This window comes from Dendronephthya gigantea, unplaced genomic scaffold (assembly GCF_004324835.1).
Source record: "Dendronephthya gigantea isolate DGI-Jeju-01 unplaced genomic scaffold, DenGig_1.0 000004F, whole genome shotgun sequence".
Classification (NCBI taxonomy): Eukaryota; Metazoa; Cnidaria; class Anthozoa; order Malacalcyonacea; family Nephtheidae; genus Dendronephthya; species Dendronephthya gigantea.
The window spans coordinates 2,157,345-2,182,837 of NW_021163014.1; the positions used below are offsets into that span (position 1 = coordinate 2,157,345).

The window sequence follows — 25,493 nt, forward strand, 5'->3', positions numbered from 1 at the left end:
ATTTTTTTCCATATTTTTAGGCTAATATCCTTCAGCTTTTTTAGCAGACTTCGGGTAAAATAAATTATATTAATTGGATGACTTTCATTTCTGTTTATCTATAATTATTTATAGAAACACTTTCTATGAATGATAAAATTCATTGTACATGCATCGAAACATTGCAAAGGAGAGCTTTCCATTTCATGAAACGGTTGTATTGATGTTAATTATGGGCAGCCAAGTTCCTCATCATAGTCATGCTACAATCTACATACCCTATAAGATGCTATTACATTTTAAATGAAAGCTAGTGGCTGCCGTGATGCTATACGTGAAGAGATTAGTGCGCACGATAACCATGCAACGCAACGGTTCTGCATGTTTTAGTTAAAACGAAATGATATATGATGTCACACCAGCCAATCTAGTCGATAGGTCATTTTCCTCAACTGGACAGACTGAAACATTTTACAATCACGTGAAGCGCACTCGGTGTAAGTTGGGTTGTCTGTAATCATCAAGTTCAATTATATAAGAATGGATTTTCCTGTAATCTAGTTCATTGCTGATTTCTTTTCTATGTATTTTCTGTGTCGACATATCATTTGAAGAAAAAGAGAAGCGTTGGAGTTCTCTTTTCATATGCACCTCTTTTAAATACACGATTCGCCTCTTACTTTAAATTCGGATAATTGTGGGAAATATTTATAATTATGCTCAGCCGAAGCGCCGCTGTGAATTTTTAATCAACTTTTAGATGCGTGGTTAGCTGTTTGTCAGACCGGGGCATTAAATATGTTTCAAGATATTACCATCCATCAGCAACGCGCAAGTTTAAAACCGTCGCAGTAGCAAAGAGGCTACAACCAAATCAAGATTCGCAGTCTGGGGCAAGGTCTATAATATTGTAAATACAGCAATGCTAGGAATGCCCTTCATTTTCCCTCCTTTATGAACTGCGAGAACAAGCATTTTTACATGTGCACAAACATTGAGTCTAATAATATATTCTCATGTAATAAAGCATGTACATGTGTAGTACGCTCCTAAAATTTGATATTGTACATTTATGAGCGATAATTATTCCTGAATTGCATGGTTATGCATTCCAGTTTCAGGATGTGTCCATGCACAAAATTTTAAATTGCTAATTGTCATCTAGGTAAACATAATCTATACTATAATTCAATATTTACATAAATATAAACATAAATAAATTGTTACAAGTAGATGACTTGTTTTTTAATGCAACAGATTGGAGGCATGCAACCGGGCAACTTATTAATAAACTTTATAGTCCATAATATACATATATGTTTTAACATACATGATTGCAAAGGTGTGCTACTCCTGCACTGATCAGTTATCTTGGGTATAATTTTTACTCCATTTTGTCCTTAAAACGTTTATTCTAATAGTTAGCCTAAAGTTAGAGTAAAGTATTTTGTTCACTTAAATCGACTTTGTGGAATCCTTTTCCTTTGCAAGTTTTGCAGTCAGTATGGTCCTTGGTTTTACCACGTATGTAATCCTTTGACATCCTCCACAGTGGTCTAAGCGAGCCCACTTCACCCTCGGGACCAATCAAGGCCAGAATTGTGGTAAATAAAATGAGGGAGTATAGAATAGACAGACCGATTGTGCAGAAGATGAAGATACCGAACTGCTGAAAGAAGATAATTTTCGCGGCTAACATGAAAATGGAGGATCCCAGTGTTGTACAAGCACCAGAAAAGACGGAAACACCGACATGACCCAATGTATACTTCACCCTAGAAACTCTGTCTTCATACTCGAGCTCCATATATCCATCAGCCAAGTGTACAACGTAGTCCACCGCTAGACCGACAACAAGAGTTAGATTCAGAGATTCAAATACTCCAAGATTCCATCCAAGTATGGGGATTAATCCCAGAACACCGCATGTTACCATGGCAATGGTTAAGGTTGCCATAATACCGACGATTACATTCGTTGTGGCAAGCGTTAGCACGATAATGGCAAGAGCTAAACCAATAGCTATTCCTGAGATTGCGCTATCGACGAGAATCTGAAAACGGTGTTATCTTATTTAGTACAATTTTTATCAAACATTTCTGATTCAGAGGCTGCATGTTTTTGGAACACCTTAAATCTAGGTCAATAATTAGAAAGCATCCTCTATATTTAGTACGTCGCAAATATCGATGAACAAAACCAGGTGAAATTGCCTGGTTGTTAAATTTTGATGGTTAGCCTAAATTATTTTCCTTACCTCTGTAGCTATAATAATTTTTCACTGAAAACTGTATTATTATATTGCTATTTTTACGAAGTATATACGGTAGTCTATGTAGCTTACCTTTTGGACCTTAAGCCATTGCCACTCGTTGCTTTCTGATACAGTTGCCTGAAAACCATTGTTACATGAAGAAGGCATGGCACTCATCTAAAATAAACGAAATCGTTATGTTAATACGAGACTCCTAATGCTAGAACATAGATTTTCTCTGCTTCATAGAATTAAAAATTTTAGTCATATTGTGTGTATTGCATGGACTATCATCATACTGTCTCATATTCCATATTTTTTAAATGCAAAAATCGTAAAATGCTGTCTTCAGTGGATTTTTTATCCACGCAACATACACGTGAATAAAATACGATGAAATACAAACAGGCTCTTATTACATTTAAACATTTATTTAAGACAGCTTTTTAAAAACGCTATCAGAAATCTTCACTTACTTCTTTCTTGATAAATTCTTCCCAGTTATCGTGGATTGGTAAACCTTCCTCATACCCCAGTGTTAAGGGATTTAATGACGTATTTAAAGAAATGGCCACATACAAAAGCCGATTGCCAAACTTGTTCCCTGAAAAGAGATGATGAAGAACATCAGAACATAATGAAATAATAAAGAATAAAATAAGAACATATAATGAACTAATAAGGCTATGCACACACAGTAGCGTTTTCACATTTGTTTTCATGCCAAAATGGTCTCAATAACGGTCAATTTACAATAAAAGTCAAAGCTAATCTAACATAATTTATTAGGCATATAACACGTGTGTACTAAACAAGACTATAGACAAAAGGATTTTGAAAGCGCTCAAAAACGACGCTCTAGTGCACACAGCAAAAGAACATCTTGTTTACAACGTGAAAGATAATTTATGAGATATTCCTTCTGAGAACCCTCGGGAAATTACTTATAATTTAACAATTTACAAATGTGCCATAATCATTACCTTGGATACTTGCATCATTTTTGATAGAGCTAGGATCGATTTGTCCTCCGAAGGTGTCCTGATATTTATCATAATCATAGGTTTTAGCAAAATCACGAGAACCTCCATCAGTTATAAAATAACCCAGACCAACTTCAAAGAATCGGTAATAGGTATCAGGAAGCGAGACATTAAACAAACGCGGCTCGTTAGCTTCCATTAAAGTTCTCATTTTCGCCGAATTTAGAGGGAAACCAAAATCAGATCCATTTGGATACTTTGTCTTGTTGGCCTCGACCTGAATAGAAAAAATTTGAAATATTACTTTCTATTGAAAATTCCTTATTCTATCCAACTGAGGTTTGTTATACCGAAATTATGTGTATTTCTTTGCCCGTACATGAAGTTCTGGTTTGAGTACCCAACAAAAAATAATTCGTGTGAATTCGCTGTTGCTATGGTGGCGGCCGTACGCAACAATCTTTCTCACTGACATTCAAAGCAATTCACAGCTTCTGCGTGTTTAGAAGATATCGTCACAAAAAAACGATTTGATTTATTCGATTGGGGGAAGAAATACATGTACTATTACCCATGTGACGAGAATGTCGTTTTTTAAGAAAAAAATCAGTCTTGATTTGTCGTTAATTATTACGCCTGGAAATGATGGCAATAGTTCAGGTAAAGGATGTAAAAGCAAAATAAAAATAGTGTGATATAATAATTATAGGTCATCATAAACGAACACTAACCGTTAAATATTCGTCCATTCGCTCAAAAATGCATTCAATCTCAATTTCCCCAGTTACTTGACTCCTCCGCAGTCTTAATTTTTCCTCTTGCTCAGGAGGCAGATTTTTGAACTTGTTACATAAATCCTAGAAAAAGAAGCACAAAAATCTCCATGAGAAAGATGCATATACAGTAATTATAGTGTTTGACTCTTTTCTTTGTCACCAAAAAATGGTAAAAGGCGCTCAAAAGGTAGAATTACACGATGACGTAGCTCATAAAATTATGGAATCTCAGAGTGACTGTCAAAGGCAAGTTTAAAGTAATTACCAGAATAGCATTTTGACAAGGCGGAGGATTCATATCAAAGCTTTTATCAAACACAGTTTTCCCTTTACATTCAAAGTCAGTTTGATGGCATTCACTACGATCCTGATCTTGTAAACCCCAAACAACATGTACGACAATCACTTTATCTTCCTGGCTTGGAAGAAATGACTCTTTCGATAGTGTTCTTCCTCGACCCCAGTTTGTGTCATCTGACCAAACATTAATCTACAATAATGTTATAGGAAAAACGAATAAATTACATTATTAATACTTTTGATTGAAGAAGAATGACTCCCAATTTTAATTTGAGGAAATCCATCATGGTCACTAATTCATAAAAAACGACAAAAGTGCAAGTGGACAATGTTATGATATGAAATAAGATGCACGCTCACAATTAACTTGCGAAGTCGCTAAGATTAGAGAGCGACGACCATTAACTTACAAATTTCTGAAATATAGTATTGCATCGGAGGATAAATAGTTTTTGAACCCAATTATTTTTTCATTAGAGAAAAAACATGCATTTGTATTTCTCGTAATAATCTTTGACAACGATTCCAAATGAGCTAAAGAAGCAAACACTAATAATAGGAATAAAATACGTATTTGCATCTCACCTGTTCAGTAGAGGGCTTTACTTGTGTTGCAAATGTAATGGACACGATAATCAAAACAAGGAAACAAGCAATCACGACCCAACGAGTTATTCTGTGTGTAATAACATATTTGAAAAACGGTCCTTCGAAGAAGTTACTGATTTTCTGTGTAATTGATTCACTTGGTTTGTTTTCATGCAAGTTGTCGGTCGAGCTTTGGCTCGTATTCGTTTTTCTTTTGCACATTGGCCAACAGCAACAATTGCCATCACGATCGCGATGATGCGTCAATATGACGGTTGGGAAGAAGAGAATAACTGACAAATAGTTCACGATTATAAGAATTCCTGAAAAGAGTCCAAATGAATAAATTGCCAGCAACGGGGATTGAATGTTTGAAAAGAAAGCCATCATCGTGGTGAACGAGGTGATCAAAGTTGCCTTGGCAGCCCTTTTGTATACTGTATTTAAACGCATGGCAAGATTTTTATAAGTGCCTTTGTGTGATTGTTTCCAAGAGTCCATGAACACGAATATGTTGTCTGAGCCGATTCCAAGGATGATGAATATGGAAAGAACGTGGAATATTCCAAAGTATCGATAATCAAATACCACTCTGTATATAAGATTTGCGATATTGAAGCTTGAAATAACGCTGAATATGCCAAACGAAGTGATCCAAAAGGAACCAGTTTGGAACCACATAAAAAGGAAGATGAAAATGAAACTCGCTACGGCCAACATCATATCAAGAATAACTTGTTTAATGGTGGCTTCTACAAACAAAGCGATGTTATTGTATACGAAGTCCATACCAGCTACACCATCTTTGAAAGTGTCTTCCATTTTCTTTTCGAATATATCGATGATTAGTTTGTCGATTTCTTTTTTCTGATCGTCCTTCCGTTCATCGGTGCTGTTGTATCCTTCAATTGGCCAGCCCGTGTAAAACAAGGTTCGAGTAACGTCAGACTCTGCACTGTCCTTTGTAACGACAGAATCTTTTCCAAGGTGAAAGTTCAAAATTGCCCTACTTGCGTTCATTGATTTCGCGGTATGAAGAACTTTAGGAATGTTTGAAAATGTTGGATCGTCGAAATCGGCGCTCATTCGTTTATAGGAGCCATCAAAGAACCGCAAGATCGATAAAGGTTTTTTGCACTTCGCATATGTTTCGTTTCCTACCGTGGAACTCGTTGTGTTGTCCGTATACACCAATTGACAAAGTTTTCTTTGATAGTCAGCGTCCATGAAAAGGCTGTTTTCAAATTTTTGCAGATCGAGTAAATTTTCCTTGGAAAAAACATTCCCGCCTTTTTTCTCGTAGTAGAAGACCATTACTTGATATTCAACACCACGCATTCTCTGATCACCATTAAGTTTGATGACAGCATCATCATCTTTGACGTGAAGCCAAGCGTCGGTTCGAAGTTTAGTGGAATCGTCTTTCAAATCAAGTGGAAGGGAGGAGAAATTGATTGGTATGACTTCATATCCTGAGAGGAGAAGTATTAGTGTGACAAGGATCATAAATAAGTGTGCGCCCAATGTTATTCCTATTGAAAAAAAATAAGAGTACTCATGTTAATAACTGTTAAGTAATGCTTTGTGATTGGCCTACTTGGGGAAATAATTGGTACAGGTTTCAGATATTGACGCGCCCAAACATTTGCCTGTGAAAATTAAACCAAACATCTTACATGTGATATACATCATTATTAAAAAAGAACTTCACGATGCTTTGTACTGATTTTTCGCCCCGCAGCAAAACTCAAATTAATGAAACTTTTACTGATCCTAACTAATCCACGTCAAACGTGAATGATGGCAATTCAACAAGTGTGGGCGGGTGTTTTGGGAGTGACGTAAAGTTGGGGGGGGGAGTACCATCGATAATTGGCAGGGTAGAATTGCCCATTCAAGCTGAAGGGTTTCGGCAATAATAGCAGGATTAGTCAATTTCTCACAGACTACGTGTTGCATGTTACGCATTTTTGTGCCTTTTTAACAATTTCTCTAAAGTTTCATTCAACATATTAGCCCCGTTCACGCTACATTCAATTTATCGACACAACCTGACAAATGGGTACCCGAACCGATTTTATTCGTGCTCGGCTTTTTAATTGGCAGCCTGAACAGGGTTAATGTTTCTGCGTATGTACTGATGTAAATGCATGCAGTGGTTGACCTAGCGTTTCACCCGGCTTGTAGAGCTTAAAAGAATATATCAAACAGTAAACTAAACATTTAGATGTAAAATGAAAAGGATTTTCCTCTGGCAAACGTGCCAGTTAGGCAGTGACGTACATCGGAACTCTCACTGCACGGATATCCGTCCTTGGTACATTTAAAGAGGCACAATATAGGGTGGCGCCCACTTAAACTCGATCTGCCTCTCATTTATCCTATTGGTCTTATTCGTGCACTGTCATTGTTCCACAAGCTATACGTTTCATAAGTTGAAAGTTTGAGAACGTGACAATGCTTTTAACATTTGAGACAAGCTATCATCCTTTGATGCGATTATTTCACAATGCATCAATTGTGTTGTATACATGCAATGCTTGCCAAGCTAAGGGATTAAATGAACTGTAAATATAGCCTGCAGCAAAAACTTTCACTGCCTGCTTCAATATTTCACTAATCCTATATTCAGCTACCGATGCGTTATAAACGATCGGATAATATTCTGAACGTTAATGCTATTATTATGCTTGCTCATTATGCCAACCGCAGGTGATTTCATATGGGACGTATATACAGTACAACAAAACCAGCAACAAAATAAAGAGATAAACTGACAAACCGAAGCACGCATTCACTGAGTAGGGTTTACCATGGAGATTCCTTAAGGCCCTGTTACACGGTGCAATTTTTCATGCAACTTGCAATGCAACTCTACCGTTAAGAGATGTAGATTATAGTTCAGAGTATTTAAAATGTAAGTGTAAAAAGCGTATATGGAGTTTAATAGCATAAAGGTTTCTTTGTTGCCAAATTTACATCTTGCCAAATTTGCAAGTTGGAGGAAAAATTGCACCGTGTAACAGGGCTTTTACTTTACAGGGCCTTTTGCGCTGGAGTTTTCTCGCAATTATCTTCATTGTTCAAATAACAGCAAAGGTCGTTAACATATAATTATCTCGAATACAATTTTCGCTCTCAAGAGAAATAAAACTAGCCTCGAATTCCGCACAAACAGGGAGGCAAAACGCTGAATATTGTGCATATCAGTAGCTACATACACATATACCATGGCCAGAAATTGCGGACATGGAATATGCAGATTGCCGTAGCAAATTTGCATATCTGTTCAAATATTATTCGTTTGCAGAACTATAAATTATATTGCGCATTCTTAAATTTTGCAAAATTTAAGAAAATCATTTCATCTTTGCTATTTGCCCTGGTTGTTTCTTGTAACTCGTGTCATATTGAAGATCCTGAGGTAATATTTTGCTGGCAAAGGTTTATGTCGGCTCTGCATTTTTATTTTATTTCTACGCTATTACGGTTTTCGTTTTATATGGTATTCAACGTGATAAATGACCAAAACTTTGTTTTGAAAATGCAGGACGAATACTGATAAAACATTTTGAAATACTGTATAAAAATATTAAGATTAACTTGCTCTGCAACGAGCAATTAAGGCAAATTATAATTGACCTACCTAAAGGTGTATTTTTAGCGTTTAGTACTGTGCACATTACAGTTTACTATAAACTCACGAAGCTTTATTTTGACACCATATGCAAATTTAGGCGGAAGTAGAATGTTAAATATGTCCGAATTTTCTGGCCATGCGTAAAGGGTTTTTATGTACTGCATGACGCAAACGGATCAATACTATATATATTCGACATAAAATATTGATCGTTCGCTGGCACTGCCATTGAGCATAATTTCATTGAGGAGTTAGTTTCCGTTGTCTTTAAGAACGAAGGTTTATACTTGTGTGTATAACTATTTGTATACAAGTATACTCCAGAAAGGAGTACGATTTTACACTTAAAATCAGCTACTTTGAAAAGGCAGAGAAAGATATCTTTTATAGGTAAATTAAGTAAATGAATTGCCCCCGGCTGCCTGCTATTATCTTTAATCTTATGATATCATATACCCGATGGCCGATGCTAAAAAACTGGCTAAGTTTCACGTATCGGATCCCGGTTTTCGGCTTGAATTTTTTACTGAATTTCTGCCATACCATACATAATTATTATACATAGTAATACAAGTTATTTCGTTGAAATTTGGTTGTGCTAAAGACAAGCATAACATACTTAGCATTTTGCAAATCAATTATTCAGGACAACATTATATAGCCAACCTGCTGTGTTATTGTTGAGCTTACTCACACACATATCCACTTGGCTGTGAGCTACTCAGCGCTATAATATTTCACGGATTAATATGATTAGAATAGGTAAACATACCAAAGGTCAAGCGATGATGCTTCACAACAAAACGGCAGTAGCCTAAAGGTGCATTCTCGTCGTCTTCATCTTCTGTATCGCCTTGTACGCTGCTATCTGAGCTTTTATTCTTTTCTTCACTTTCGTCGAGCTGGTCTATCGTATCATCTCTCAAATCTTTACCATCTCCATCGTCTATATCAATAACAGCACCATTTGTCGTTTCTTGGGGCACTACGGCGTTCGTTCGGCCGAGCTCTATCTCAGTCATATCCCCTATATCCCGTACAGTTCGTCCAATGACTTACACTAAAGTGTTCAAATGACGCGTCCCTCGACGATTATGATTTATTTGTACTGCCGTCAATGACGTCATACGACATGTAATGACGTCTACATATTGTTTATTCCTGCAGACGTGCCCTTCCTTAATCATGCGGGGGCTGAACAAAAATAGCTGGCTATGTAATGTTGACCCTAGAAACAATAATATTCTCCTTGGATGACACGATGGATTTTAGAAGCTGGTCATAAGAGCTCGTTGGCATGCATGATTCATCGGGTATATGGAGTTTTCTAATCAACTCCTGGGCACTGTCTCATTCTAGGCTGGCTATTAATTCCGATTTCCGCTTTTCTATATATACGCGAGAATCCTGGGAAAGACTAAGAGAAGTTAGAGCTAGCAGCCTAGCCATTTAAACGGTCATTATAGGTCGCCGATTCCCGATTATTATCAGTTGACAAACGTCATGAATTTCAGCGATGTATAACTGTGGTATAATATAGCATACAGACCGGCAATTGTAGTGCGTTAACATTGCAAAATTAAGCCGGGGGAATAATAGGTATCGATACATCGTGTTCTGTAAGCCTGTCTAAAAAATTGGCTGACTGACATGCTGTACATTACTAATATCTTTAAAGTACTCTTTCTGACTTAACCCCAAATAATAGATATTGATTATTCGTGTTAAAGTTAAGTAAGCCTGGCTAAAAGTTCAGATCAGGTCAATAAATACTATATTGACTGACATGCTAGCAATTCAGATCATTACTAATAAGTTCAAAATAATCTTTCCGGCTAATACTCTATGAATGGTATTTCGTGACGTTTTAGATCCCATTTACGCTATACCGGATTCACATAGTCACGACGTAATTTTAAGTTGCTTAAAGGTGTTCACACGATCTAATTTTGTTGGATCCAATTCAATGTCTGGTGAGTTACAATGTATACATAGGCAGCAATCCCACTAAGACCAATTAATGCTATATAATTTTATATATATACGGGTATATACAGACATCTAATTACTGTATCGAAATTATATTCCTTAGTAGATTGTGCTGTTCAATCCTCTTATTTTTACTAAGTATATAGTTCCAAAAATATAGGCACAAAACTAGGCATATATTAAGAGATCATATATGCTCGTGCTTCAATCCATACTTCAGCAATATATAATTATTGTATTTCATGATTGATGAATTTATTATTTTTATGAAACGAATCCGTGACAGGTAAATAAGGAGAGGTCTGTTGTGCCTACAACTCCACGGGGCTGTGCCTTAAAAGTATATAATATATTTCACTTATACTAAATAGTGGCCTACGCGAATTTGCCCGTGGGATATTTCACTGGCCGTTCAATAATTATTTAAACCAAACGTTTCCTCTTCGCAGGATTTTACATGCGATTTCTGAAGAGAAAAAACATAAAAACGTATAATGTGTAAAGTACCCAGTTAGAAATTCATGAAGAGCTTGACTTAGCTATAGCAATTAGTATAATTGTGTGGGAAGATACTTTACAAAATTAATGATACATTTACAAAATTATTGCAGCTCATATGAGATTAAGTACAACATAAATAATTATTCCGAAGTCGAAGATACTGTCGAGATCTTAATAACAGCAATTAGAGAGTTAGCAGAGGCGTGTAATTACATAATATAAAATGAACACAATGACACATCTCCTTTGGCATTGCAGCAATTGCAATAATTTCACGCAAAAACATCGAAATTTCAGTCTATAATGCTATACTAGGCTGTAGCTTTAATGTGTGTAACTTATTCATACATAAATGGACAACTCGTATATTATAAAGTTCATTTACAGTGCATAATTATCATTAAGCAGTGGGGTATAAATTGCAATAATTGCTTCCTAAACCAAATTGAAAAATCTTGGCTAGCTGGCGGTGTAGTCAACTACGAATGATAAAAAATATTTCAGTTTTGAATTCTATTAATTTTCACTTGTCACAAAAGATTACAGCATAAAGTTTGCTTAAGAAGTCTTTTGAATGCGGGGGTGGGAAAATAACGCTAAGATTTACAGTCGAGATTTAAAAGGCGGTATACGTCAGAGTTATCAATGCATGCGTCAAATAACCGATGTTATCACCTCTGAAGTATGCATGCACGGTAAGTACTTTAATTTTTAACACAGAAATCGCTTATTAATATCTGTTCGTTTGTGCTACAACGCTCTTTCACGTCTTTTATTTGGTCACAACAAAGCGACGAGCAGTTTCTTTTATGTTTGTAGTGCACCCGCGCAGACGACCATTCTTTTTTCCTCGGGCAAGTTTAGTTTGTTTCGACTCGGGGAAAATTTGTCATGACCGTCTTCCTAGACAAAGATTGTCCGTTTCAAATGCTGGTAAATCTAAGCTGATATTCAACGAGGAAACGGTTCGACAGGATAAGACTGACCAGAAAACATTTTCGTCTGAAGACATGCAAGTATAGAAGAGTAAATTTCATGCCTATATTTATCAAAGAAAAAAAGAATTGTCTTAACTTTGGCACGTCACAAAAATTTCTACTTTCGTCTTAAGCCCCGTTTACACTACACTCAATTTATCACCACGGCACGGCTAAAATGGGCACCCGTACCCAATTTATTAGTGACAATACTGTTCAATAGACCAAAATAAAGGCCGAACACAGATGAGATGGGTACGGATACCCATTAAAGCCGTGCCGTGCCAATAAATCGAGTGTAGTGTAAACGGCGCTTTAGCTTTCATTGCCTCTGCATCAATCTTGTATTTTCGTGGTACTGTGAATGACGTCCTGCTACAAAAACGCTCCATCCCTCCCTCAATAATTCTTTAGCGTAAACCGTACAGTCGATAAATGCATGCGGGGTGTATTAAAATTTGTATATACAATTATTCCGTTAGTCAGTTATGGAAAAAAATTCGCGTAAAAATGTATAGAATTGTAAACATTTTCATTATAAAATTTAGTAGATATCACCTGTCACTACCTATCTCCGTTATTTTGATTTCCAGTTGCGTTTTCTTGGAACACGTCTTCCCTGCAAGACCTAGGCGTTGTGGCTCTATACCTAGAATTCAAGCCTCAAATCACCCCTCTATAACTGATCGACATCTAGTCAGAAAGATCCAACTAAAAGATCCAACTGCCGGTCATCTCCCAAATGCAAATAAAAGCCACCGGTGTCTTAGTCCAAATCTAGATAATCTAAATGGAAATCAACAAAATGTAAATGACTCTCTAAGGCAACAGGTTCATCATTACCGTGCTAAACAACACAAAGCATTCCATCAAAAGCAAGACTGCGAAAGCGAATTGTGCAAGAAGCCTTTCCCTGCAAGACCCAGGCACTGCAGCTCTATACCTGGAATTCAAGACGCATATCACCCCCCTATAACCCATCGACACCTAGTCAGAAATCGTGATCAAAATTTTTTATTAAAAGCGTCCAGGAGAAACCACCGTCCAAGGAGAAACTACCGTCCAAGGCCGCCTCCGAATCCAACAAGGGTCCAGTTCTGGCAGCCGCCAACGCTTATAAAGCCCCTGATAAAGTTCAACTCGAGTCTTCAAATAGACCCCATAGAACAAATGAAGTCGTGGAAGGAATACCTCCACTATGTTCATCGAGTAACACGGAACAATATCAGCCAGCAGAAATGAGAATACCTACTAGGATTACTTACAGAAAAAACAAACGGCGGGAGCGCATCTGGGTTCCCAATTTTAGATTATTAATCCCATTGAAGACTCCTGTTACGATCCCACGCTTTCCCAAGATTTGGTTTAGTAATGTTAGGTCGATGGTCAACAAGTTAGACGAAGTTTCTGCATCAATTTCTATCGAACTGTGTGACGTTGCCGTAATTACTGAAACATGGTTAAATCCACAAATAACTAACGAGTCTATACGTATTCCTGGTTATGTATCTTGCCGACGTGATAGAATGAATAACCAGCGCGGTGGTGGTCTTTGTTCCTATTTTAACTCAAACCTTAACTTTACCGAATTAACTGACTTAGGCGATCCTGAAATTGAGAGTCAATGGTTTTTAATCAAAATGGATCGATTACCCCGAGGAATAAACTCCATTATCCTGGGAACAGTTTATCACCCCCCCCAAAGCGATGACCACGTGCTTCGAACGCATATCTTCAAATGTTTAGATTCCTCACTGGCCAACTATCCTAATTCCGCTGTCCTGGTTCTCGGAGATTTTAACCAATTTAAGCCAGGAAATCTGTGCAATTCCTTTAGATTGAAAACTCTGGTCACCAAGCCTACCAGGGGAAGTAATATCCTTGATCAAGCATTTTCAACTTTATCGGCTTACTACGATGCTACCATCCTGCCACCTATTGGCCAATCTGATCATTCTAGCATATTACTTCAACCTACTTCACCACATGCTCCAAGCCTACCCACCACACGACTCCAAAAGCGTGATTATCGTGTTTCCAACAAACGAAATCCTGCCTGGACTCGGTCAATTGGACACCGCTCATGAGGCGAAATTCATGTGACGATCAACTGGATTTGTTCCAGTCTGTTCCAGTCTACGACAAAATCAATCACATGAACCAGAGCAATCCTAAAAAGTGGTGGGACGGTATCAAGCAGTTGTCAGGAATGTCCAACCCCCCTCCGTTTAATAGTCTAGCCATAAACGGCACCGTCTTGAGAGACTTTGAACTTGCCACCGTCATTAATGAATCCTTCTGCAGTACTGCTGCTGATATACCGCATTTAAATTTCACTCCAGTACCCGTTTCCAATGTTCCTGATAGATACGTCATTACGCGTGATGCTGTTGAACTTGCATTGGCAGGTGTTAACGATCGTAAGTCTGTAGGACCTGATGAGATCCCCAATTGGATCCTGAAAACATGTGCCGCAAATATTAGCTACCCTGTATGCTCCATGTTTAACTCTTCCATTTGAGAAGGTCGTGTACCTGATCTGTGGAAATGCGCGGATGTTCTCCCTTTAAGCAAGATCCCTACACCGAAATCTATTGATACGGACCTTAGACCTATATCCCTCACGGCAGTACTGAGCAAGATCCTTGAGTCTTTTGTGTTCAATTGGCTTGCACCCATTGTTATGCCTTTCATTGATCCCCTCCAGTTTGGCTGTGTGAAAAAGTCCTCAACGACTCACGCCCTCGTGCACCTAATCCACCATTGGCTTTCGGCCCTGGAAACACCTAATACCATTATTCGATCCTGCTTTATTGATTTTTCCAAAGCGTTTGATCGAATTGACCATAACATTCTAATGCGCAAATTACAACTCCTCAACGTTCCACCCGTGTTATTAAACTGGTGTTCAAGTTTCCTTCAAGGCAGACAACAGCGCGTTAAATTAAAATCTTGTAAATCTGATTGGAAAGAAATCAATGCTGGAGTTCCGCAAGGCACAAAATTGGGCCCTTTGTTCTTTCTTATAATGGTCAATGATCTATCCAGTGAACTACCACTGTACAAGTACGTTGATGATTGTGCTATTTCTGAAGTTGTTAGAGTATGTGAACCGGATTTTCCAAAATTACAGCAAGAACTCGACAAGGTGTCTCAGTGGTCGAATGTGAACAACATGAAATTAAACGTAAAAAAAACTAAAGATTTCACCGTGTCCTTCTTGATCAATCAACCCCCGGCAACCCTTGCTTGTCAATAACCTACCTCTGGAGGCTGTGAACTCTATCAAACTCCTGGGAGTAAATTTAACCTCCGATCTCAAGTGGACCACACACATCAGGCACATATCCTCTAAAGCAAGCAAACGCCTGTATGCCTTAAGGCTATTAAGAAGAAATGGTGTCCAACCTAGTGATCTTAAGGCGGTATATTGTAGTTTCATCAGACCTGTCCTGGAATATGCATGTCCAGTTTGGCATACCTCACTACCTAATTTCCTCACCGTTGAATTGGAACATATTCAGCAACGTGCGTTCAAAATTATTTTTCCCCATTTGTCCTACAGCGAAAGCCTTAAAGACCTGAATTTACCTACCTTAGAAGCGAGAAGGGAACGGTTATGCAGAACCTTTTATAAAAATAATTATAATGACCCTTCGGGTAAAATTTCTAGTCTATTACCCAAACTTTTAACCCATGAGTACGATCTCAGACATCCTCGATCGATCTCTCTTTTTAAATGTCGAACGAAACGCTATAATGATAGCTTTTTGCCGTATTGCATACGTAAATGGAACTCATTTTAATATTTTAATATTTTAGAACCTAATGTTAGCATATCTTTTTGTAATTATGGTATTAACATGTTAGTAATTGTATTTCTGAGTATTTTATCACTGTAAATATGTAAATAGTCTTATTTCTGATACTTGTAAACTTGTGTTTTTCAGTTCGTTTTTGAACTGCCATTCAAGTATTTTAATAATAATCATAATCAATTAGAAATAATAACCTCTGCGAAACCCTACGTTTTTAAAATTTCATCAAAACAGGCGTATGAGCAGAAAAAATCGCAATGAAAATAATTGCTAGCTAATATAATAATACTACATAAACACTAACTTACATTATCTGAATTATCCATGCTACATGCATATATGTTTAAAAAGTAATATGATTCATCGCTAAGTTTAGCTCACCATCGCTCCTCACTTTTTTACGTCTTCCAGGTGACTTCTACAAAATGGTATCCCCCAAAGTTTTAGCCTCCTCATTTGTTCGCCGCCTACAGTGCGATCTGAAAATAAATATATACGGGATCACCGCATGTGCGCAGGGGGGATCTAGGATTTTTCGCACGTTTGTCAAAATAATCGGAAGTGAAAACGGGGAGGTGGGTCAATTGACACAGCCCCCGGAATAATGACATATCAACTGAACCCAAAAGTAATACGCGAAAAGTACGCAAATGTTTACCGAGCCTTGCATGTGTTCGAAATAACGGGCAATAATAGAAAAACATGTGTGTCGGAATAACGGGCAATAATAGGAAATTACATCCATGGAGTAAAGTTATAAAAACATGAATGCAGTTAATTTGTAAGACTGAATAATATTCATAATTGTTACAGCATAAGCTAGTATTGCTCCAAATTATGCTACAGCCTACATGCCAAATATTATGTGCTTAATGCCGCTTACACTTTACAGTAAGTATCACAGTAGGGCAATATTGTTTGTAATGCACTATAATTTCCAGACTGGTTTGGTCCATCACATGGTACATCACTCCGCAACTCTGATAGTTTTTCTAATTTTAACTGTAGCAGTACGGACCGATTTAAACGCAGTTTCTTTCCAGCGTTATTGATGTAATGCAGTAAATTATAGTCAATATTTTAACAATTTTATATAATCGTTATAACTTGTTGTAATATTTCATGCATGCATCCAGGAGACAAATAGCGTATTTAAATTAGCCTGTTACCATATAAATATTTTTCTTTAATAGAGTTACAATACTTTTAAACGTAAAGAATTTCACTCCAGTGCAATTTTATTCCTTTAGTAAAGTTTTAATTATTATTATTAATTATAATAAGGTGGTTAAAGCAGGATGATGGCAAGCATGAGCTTCCTCTTGGCGCGGCAATGTTGCGACTCTCATTAATCTAATATCGGCTAAGCGTAGATTATCTGCAAGTGTCATAATAAGCCTTACTTTTCGATACAATGTGCAAGTGTCTTTCTACCCGTGATCGTTTATACGGTCACGCATATTGCTAATTATATATTAAGGTATTACAAAATTTCCTGCATGCATGCAGCATACCCTTTCCTTGGGGTGGGGTCAACTTGCTTTGCTTTGTTAATTGTTTTGACAGAAATTTGCCTCCACCCTTTTTTGAGCATAAATATTTGGAATTTTAATGGATGTACCCATAAATATCGTTTTGTTTTACAAAAAATAAACCGGCTGGGAGAGCCATTACCCCTAGCTAAAATTATCCCCAAGCGGCGTAAAACTTAATGTGTCATTATTGATGCTCAGAAAACTGACCTGCGGAAGGGGTAAGCAAAATTCATTAAGTCGAACTAATATTTGACATTCAAACTACCATATTGAAATTCTAGCTGCCTTTTTGAAGTGATTTATACAGGAGGCGTGTCCACATCAAATTTGAGATGCTTTCTGCCTCCCTGTAATGGTGACATTTTCACCTTGATGCAAAAAGTGACGATGACTGTATATCAGTAGTAAAGAAATTCAGTTGGACGGTTCGCGTTTTGCAATTTACAAAGCAAATGTAGTCGTGTATCTAAATATATACATAGAGACTATATCTAAGTTGTTATTGGTCAATAAGAATTAATTAATTACAAACAGCACAAAGCGACTGGTATATATGGTTTTACTTCAAAACATTCAACCTGTCAGCTGGTTATACGCAATCATCCGGCGCTGAGCTCACATGCATGCACCCTTAATACAGAGTTCACATGCACCCTTAATTCTTCGAATTCAAAGCTATAAATGCATTAATTATAGATAGGTGAAACACCACTGCTTAAAAACACGAAATACTTCGAACAATTAACCCACAAGAAGTTTTCTTCACTTCTTCTGCATTTTTTTCACTGGCTACAATTTACAACAGCATTGGGAGCAACTCTGTTGCTATAACTCGGGCCATGGTTATGATTGGAAAAATCCTTCCACTTCTGTGACAAATCTAAAATTTCAATTGTTAGGAAAAGTTTTTAATTATTTCACGTTATTTCACATAATTGCATGGAGGGGGAGGAGATATTCATACACTCGTCTTATGCCTGAAAGATTTATTTTGATAGGGATTGTTTCTACGCTTATTTCAGCATGAATATATGAAAATTTCACTCCCTATCTAATCGAGCAGAATTTTCATAATTTATTTGCATATTGCATCCTCGCACAGGGATGGTGAGCAGAGAGAAACAAATATTTTTAAAAGAATGTATAATTATATGCAATTATTAATGATCCCCTCCCCCATAGCACTTTTCTAAGGAAATTTCCTTAGAAATGAAAACCGTGTAATCGAGTTTCAAATTACTGCACTCTCTAGATAGAAAAATGTGATTTAAAAATAGGGAGCTTTCTAGGGAGCTAAGTGCTGTATGGTCCATCTTAAAATCAGCAGATCGTCTCCTTAACTTATACATGCATTCAGTAAAGACGCATAGCTGGGTGATCAAGCTATCTAAATTAATTTTTATAGCAGCCTTTTAATAAGTGTATTATAAACCGAAATATGACGTGTCTAAACTGCAACCTGGTTAAATAGTTCCACAAATAAAGTAATAATAATAATAATTGTAAAAAATGTTTAATAGTTCTTTGTTTCTCTCAGCTCCCCTTGCTGTTGGAGGAAAGCAATATGCAAATAAATTATGGAAGCCCTGCTTGAAAATATTATACATGCTATAGTTATGTACAAGTTGCTGTTATTAAAATTGTTAATTTAGCGTAACATAAATACAGGGTGTCTCAAAAAAACGCAACCACTTAAATATGCAAGAATATTAATATTGTTCGGGTTTGCACCACAGTTCAGCTAAAATAACTTTTAGCATTTTAAATGAACGATTAAGAGCCATTTTCAATTCCCAGAAATGCTTATATCTATTGTGCTTTAGAGCTGTATTAATGTCTTGCATATTTAAGTGGTTGCGTTTTTTTTAAACATGCAGCCTGTACTTGAGCTAGGTAATTCGATGTGATCATTACTGGCATTGGTGGCCCTTTGGGAATATCATGTTTGAAGCGTTGCCGTTAATTGCTTCCTTTTTCTATAATCTTCGGGTTTTCCAAGCTTATGATGTCCTTGTGTAAAGTTGCGTGTTGGGCTAATTTAGAATTCTTATCCTGTGTAGTAATGGCTCGTTGATGTTCTTTGATCCGGGTCCGGAGTGCACGTTCGGTTTGTCCAATATACACAAATTCACAATTCTGAGAGCTGATTTGGTATACCACTTACTTAAACTGCAGAATTTTTTGTTTGTCTTTGGGTTTTAGAAAGCAGTTGTTCAAGTTTCTAATGTTCAAGGTTTGTAGCCAGCTTTGAGCTTTGTAAGGCTTTGTAATTATAAGATTTTGAAAAGCTTTGTAAAGCTTTGTAAACTTTGAGCTTTTCGCGTGACAATATACTCTGAAACTCCTTGGGTGTATAGGGCTGGTGGAATATCCATTGCTTTGTAGTACTCTTATCAGGTGTTATCAGGTGCGCTGCTGATGTAATCATTGTAATAAACTGATCTTGAATGTGTTCCATGATTATATTTGCTATATAATGTATGGTGGCACGAATAGGAAGCCCATGGCACAGCCGAATATTTGTTGATAATACCGATGTTTTCCGGCAACGTTTTTACCGGCAACGTTGGTTTCTTGAAGCATATAGTATTCTCAAAGGGTCAAACAATCCCGGTAAAGATCACATCAAATTAACTACCCGCATGATATTTATGTTACTCTAAAGTAGCAATTTTAATAACATCATGATCAACTTGTATATAAATATATATATATATTTATATATATATATATATATATATATATATATATATATATATATATATATATATATATATATATATATATATACATCAGGAGCCAGTCCAAAAGAAAAAACTATTTAGATATATAGCTTCAATTCACCACATCGCGGTGTTCAAAAATTAAACTTTTAATAAATCAAATCAAATGCATCTTGTAATATATACTACGTTTCGGGGCGCAGCCCCTTCGTCAGAAATGTTTCTCTACTAATCCTAAGCCTTCTTATATAGTTACAACACATTTGCATACATAAATTAACTTTAAGTTTCCTCCCTCACATTTAATCCCATAGGACAATAAGTCATTAACTTTTCTATCCAAAAACTTTCCCTCTCATTAGGTTTGTTGATATCAGTAACATCAATTATTTGAACACTTATGTCCCCTAATCCCTTATGTCCTTGTTCAAAAAAATGTGCATATAAACCCTGACCACAAATACCTCTCTGACCCCTACCAAAACGTAACAATGAGCTTTTATGATTATTAAATCTCAACCTAAATGCCGTAACCGTGTTCCCGACGTACTGTAGATGGCATGTCTTACAAGTTATCAAATAAATCACCCCTTCCGAATCACAATCAAAGGCATGATTTATGTGATAAACTTTACCCGTTGAAAAGCTATCAAATTTAGACCCCAAGATAATATAATTACTCACTTGACAGCGCTTCTTACCACACTTAGACTTGCTTCTATCCGAAGTTTCAATACTACGTAACTTAGACCTGACCAGATGATCTTTAAGGTTCCTCGGTCTACGAAAATTAACAGTGGTTTTTCAGGTAAAACATTAAAAAAATCTGATGACATCTCAACTATACCCTGCATTTCCTGCAAGGTACCCTTTAAACAATTAAGTGCCGGATGAAAATCCAGTACCAAACAAACCCTATTGTCTTGACCCTTACACTGATCAGACACAATCTGATGATCATAATTCCTAACCCTATTAAATTGTTTCTCAATAAAACCCCGATCATAGCCTCGCTCCATCAAGAAACCCCTTAGATCATCCAGTCTACCCTCCAAAATTTCCTCCGAACTACAAATTCGTTTAAGCCTAAGTCCCTGTCCATATGGTATCCCCCTCTTGACATGCGACGGATGACACGAACCATAATTCAAATACTGATGTGCATCAGTAGGCTTGCTCAACACATCAGTATCAAAACCATCATCGGTAAGAGTCACCGCCACATCCCAAAAGGAAATCTTTCTAAAACCTACTTCCCAGGTAAATTTGATGCTGTTATGAAATGTATTCAAACGGTGTAAGAATATATTTAAATCCTCTTCCGAATGAAGCCAAATCATAAAAACATCATCCAAAAATCGCCACCAAACCCAAGGTCTTAATTCACAAGAGCTGATAAACTTTTCCTCAAGATATCCCATAAAAATATTGGCCAACCCCGGGGCAAACTTCGTACCAATGGCTGTACCCAATTTCTGACGAAATACTTTCTCGTCAAACTCAAAATAATTATTCTCCAATAATATTTTGGCTAAAGCTATCAATCCATCTACGGGCAACTTTTCATTAGTATTTTGCATTGCATGGACAGGGACTTAGGCTTAAACGAATTTGTAGTTCGGAGGAAATTTTGGAGGGTAGACTGGATGATCTAAGGGGTTTCTTGATGGAGCGAGGCTATGATCGGGGTTTTATTGAGAAACAATTTAATAGGGTTAGGAATTATGATCATCAGATTGTGTCTGATCAGTGTAAGGGTCAAGACAATAGGGTTTGTTTGGTACTGGATTTTCATCCGGCACTTAATTGTTTAAAGGGTACCTTGCAGGAAATGCAGGGTATAGTTGAGATGTCATCGGATTTTTTTAATGTTTTACCTGAAAAACCACTGTTAATTTTCGTAGACCGAGGAACCTTAAAGATCATCTGGTCAGGTCTAAGTTACGTAGTATTGAAACTTCGGATAGAGGCATGTCTAAGTGTGGTAAGAAGCGCTGTCAAGTGTGTAATTATATTATCTTGGGGTCTAAATTTGATAGCTTTTCAACAGGTAAAGTTTATCACATAAATCATGCCTTTGATTGTGATTCGGAAGGGGTGATTTATTTGATAACTTGTAAGACATGCCATCTACAGTACGTCGGGAACACGGTTACGGCATTTAGGTTGAGATTTAATATTCATAAAAGCTCATTGTTACGTTTTGGTAGGGGTCAGAGAGGTATTTGTGGTCAGGGTTTATATGCACATTTTTTTGAACAAGGACATAAGGGATTAGGGGACATAAGTGTTCAAATAATTGATGTTACTGATATCAACAAACCTAATGAGAGGGAAAGTTTTTGGATAGAAAAGTTAATGACTTATTGTCCTATGGGATTAAATGTGAGGGAGGAAACTTAAAGTTAATTTATGTATGCAAATGTGTTGTAACTATATAAGAAGGCTTAGGATTAGTAGAGAAACATTTCTGACGAAAGGGCTGCGCCCCGAAACGTAGTATATATTACAAGATGCATTTGATTTGATTTATTAAAAGTTTAATTCTTGAACACCGCGATGTGGTGAATTGAAGCTATATATATATATATATATATAATTATATATATATATATATATATATATATATATATATACATATATATATATATAAATATATATATATATATATATATACACCCATTTGCAAAAACGTTGGCCGCAGATAGATAGATAGATAGATACTCGAAATCTAATTAGAATTGCATATGTTGTGTAATATGATTGAAATCCCATGCAAATCTAGCCATATGCATTTCTAATTAGACTTCGAGTATCTATCTATCTATCTATCTGCGGCCAACGTTTTTGCAAATGGGTGTATATATATTATATATATATATATATATATATATATATATATATATTAATATATATATATATTTATATATATATATATATATATATATATATATATATATATATATATATATATATATATATATTAATATATATATATATATTTATATATATATATATATATATATATATATATATATATATATATATATATATATATATATATACACAGCAGTAGACGGAGAATATGAACTAATAGCTATAGAATAAATTAAAATAATTATCACCTAGAGTAAGCGCAAACACTTCTCTGGACAAATTGCCCATGCGTGCAGAATCTATAGCTATACAACAACTTACTCTCAATGTTTCTTGAATTTTCTCTCATTAAAAAGTCCGTTCTCGCTTGCTCTAGACCAACTTTATCGAACAATGACAATGTGTATTCGTAGAAACGTTTCTGGACCCTTCCTAACGATAAAATAATACCTGGCACAATAATCAAGGTAAAACACAAAAGCATCGACCGGATAATGAGTTGATTTGCATTTTCAGCAACTGTCTTGTCGACCTTTGTGCTAATCATGTCAGCTTGCTGCATCTGTAATTCCAACAACAAGTTATTGTATTTTGTCATCAAATCAAACCATTCGAGACCATCCTTTTTAGACGGTTCTGTGTGAGATTCGCTGAATAAAACCTTTCTTTTTCTTTCGATTTTTTTCATCAAGTATGTACTGTTAGCGAATACAGAAGAATGAATTTCCTTCATTTCATTCGAAAATAGGAAACCGATCCTGAGGTACTGTTGGGCAAGTGTGCTTTTCTGTATGTACCATGTCATGTTTGCATAACTGAAATTTTTTCCTTCCATAAATCTTAAACCGCCAAGTGCTCGTTCCATCCCAGCTTCTTCTTTACTCATGATTAAAAGCTCGTATGCGTAAACCAAGTGCGCGTATCCCCCTAAGTTTTCCGACCTCAAATATCCTGTAAGCGTAAAAATAAGCTCATCAATCCACTCTCGGTATTTCTGCAAAGTATCAAGAGTTGATGCTTCTCCTTCGTCGATTATACGCCTAGCCTCTTTTAAAATGTTCTCAAATGGCTCTTTACCGTCCGATAGTTTATCGAGGCTTCGACCATTTCTCGTTTTCAATTTAACGATAGTTTCATCCGTTTTTTCCCGAAATTCTCGTAGCATACGTCCGCCTGAGTTCAACAGACTTTGAGTGGAGTATAATGCGGTCATTCCTCTCTCTTTGCAAACTATGAATTAACATAGCTGCATCAATACTCGCGTGAATTTTATCAGTCAGCTCAATTTTCTTCTTTAGAGATTTAGCTGTTTGAATCACATCGAATATAGTGAGAGCAACGGTTCCAATGGAAACAAACGCCACAATGAATAGCTTCACCAACTGTGCTCGTCGATCTTTTTTTGTTATAACTTTATTCGGGGGCGCGGCGTTTGAACTCGCCTGATAACTGGATGAAGTGGCATCCATAGCGCAGTGTGGGAGTCTAAATCTCTGCTACTCGAGTTCTGAAAGTTAAAATTTGAATGAACTCGTCATATTTCACAGCATATAATGGACGACTTGCGCTTTAGACTAATTTCTTACATTGACGATAAAAAGGACATTTTCTGAAAGAGCTTACTAAAATTAGTAAAACTGCCAAGTTTGGCTGGAAGTTGTTGTAAAATACGGAAAATACAGCCATGCGAAGTTGACGATTTTTGTATACTTTTGTATTATGGCTGGAAGTTTGTAACTAATTTAGTTACACATTTCCGCACGTAATACAAAAGTATACAAAATATGCCAACTTCGCATGGCTATACTTTCCGTATTTTACAAAATTTTGCAGCCAAACTTTGCATCTGCACTAATTTAAGTAAGATCTTTCCAGCGGTGGTGATTTATTTTCTTCTAGTCACTTCTATCAAAAATTAGTCTAAAGCGCAAGTCGTCCATTGGTCATAGTAATTCTGTTGTCTGTATCGTGACGAGATAACGCCTGCTCACGGGCTTTATAGACCTATATAGTATGTTAATCTTCACTTCAATTTCTGTCACATAATTTTTTTGGAAAGCTTTTAATGAGCACTTGATGGTGTGAAAACGCAATATGATTATTACACGTCAATCCTTTACCTATTCAAATGAAAATTTTCGCATGAAAGTGGTTGATTTAAAAGCTTGTTGAAAGAGCAACGGCAAATCTTTGAGCAACATAATTCTGTTATTAAATTATATTTTAACGGTCGGGGTAAAAATACTATGGGGTAACGGTTACTTGAATTGCCATTATTTATGGAAATTGCAAATTAGTACACATGACAGCTACAGAATTTTGTCATTCTTTTTTATTGATGATCATCTGCCAGTGGTACATTTTTCATGGATTTAACTGTTTTTTTCTAATTCTGCTTAGCTTCATGCAGAATAAAACCGACAAGATTCGGACCTTTGGCCAGCAGAGAATTTGACTGCGAAGAAAATAGCTGAATAGAAATATGGACTATAACACATGTGTGCAAGCATGAAAAGGACGTATTAAACGGAGTATACTTGAGGCCTGTTTACA

At 36.4% G+C, this 25,493-nt stretch overlaps 2 protein-coding genes across 2 annotated transcripts; both read right to left on the minus strand.

Annotated features, from left to right (window-relative positions):
• Positions 1 to 973: 973 nt before the first annotated feature.
• On the minus strand, positions 974 to 9,612 carry LOC114515573 (protein dispatched homolog 3-like). Its single transcript, XM_028534854.1, has 8 exons — positions 9,293 to 9,612; positions 4,878 to 6,412; positions 4,258 to 4,482; positions 3,948 to 4,073; positions 3,217 to 3,493; positions 2,710 to 2,837; positions 2,324 to 2,410; positions 974 to 2,032 (listed from the first exon to the last, which is right to left on the minus strand). The coding sequence occupies exons 1-8, from the start codon at positions 9,540 to 9,542 to the stop codon at positions 1,412 to 1,414; spliced, it is 3,249 nt and encodes a 1,082-aa protein (XP_028390655.1). The 5' UTR covers positions 9,543 to 9,612; the 3' UTR covers positions 974 to 1,411.
• Positions 9,613 to 18,028: 8,416 nt separating this feature from the next.
• LOC114515609 lies at positions 18,029 to 24,397 on the minus strand. The gene is made up of 2 exons (XM_028534898.1): positions 23,262 to 24,397; positions 18,029 to 18,220 (listed from the first exon to the last, which is right to left on the minus strand). Exons 1-2 carry the CDS (start codon positions 24,151 to 24,153, stop codon positions 18,123 to 18,125), a joined length of 990 nt encoding a protein of 329 aa, XP_028390699.1. The 5' UTR covers positions 24,154 to 24,397; the 3' UTR covers positions 18,029 to 18,122.
• Positions 24,398 to 25,493: the final 1,096 nt, after the last annotated feature.

What these genes read in the sequence shown, in the direction of transcription:
- LOC114515573 (XM_028534854.1), bottom strand. Translation starts at nt 9,542, where the DNA reads ATGACTGAGATAGAGCTCGGCCGAACGAACGCCGTAGTGCCCCAAGAA. An exon ending in GCATCATCGCTTGACCTTTG is followed by an intron (nt 6,413 to 9,292) that starts GTATGTTTACCT and finishes TTTTTTCAATAG; the next exon opens with GAATAACATTGGGCGCACAC. An exon ending in CTTGTCAAAATGCTATTCTG is followed by an intron (nt 4,074 to 4,257) that starts GTAATTACTTTA and finishes TTCTTTTTCTAG; the next exon opens with GATTTATGTAACAAGTTCAA.
- LOC114515609 (XM_028534898.1), bottom strand. Translation starts at nt 24,153, where the DNA reads ATGACCGCATTATACTCCACTCAAAGTCTGTTGAACTCAGGCGGACGT. An exon ending in AAATTCAAGAAACATTGAGA is followed by an intron (nt 18,221 to 23,261) that starts GTAAGTTGTTGT and finishes TTGAAATTTTAG; the next exon opens with ATTTGTCACAGAAGTGGAAG.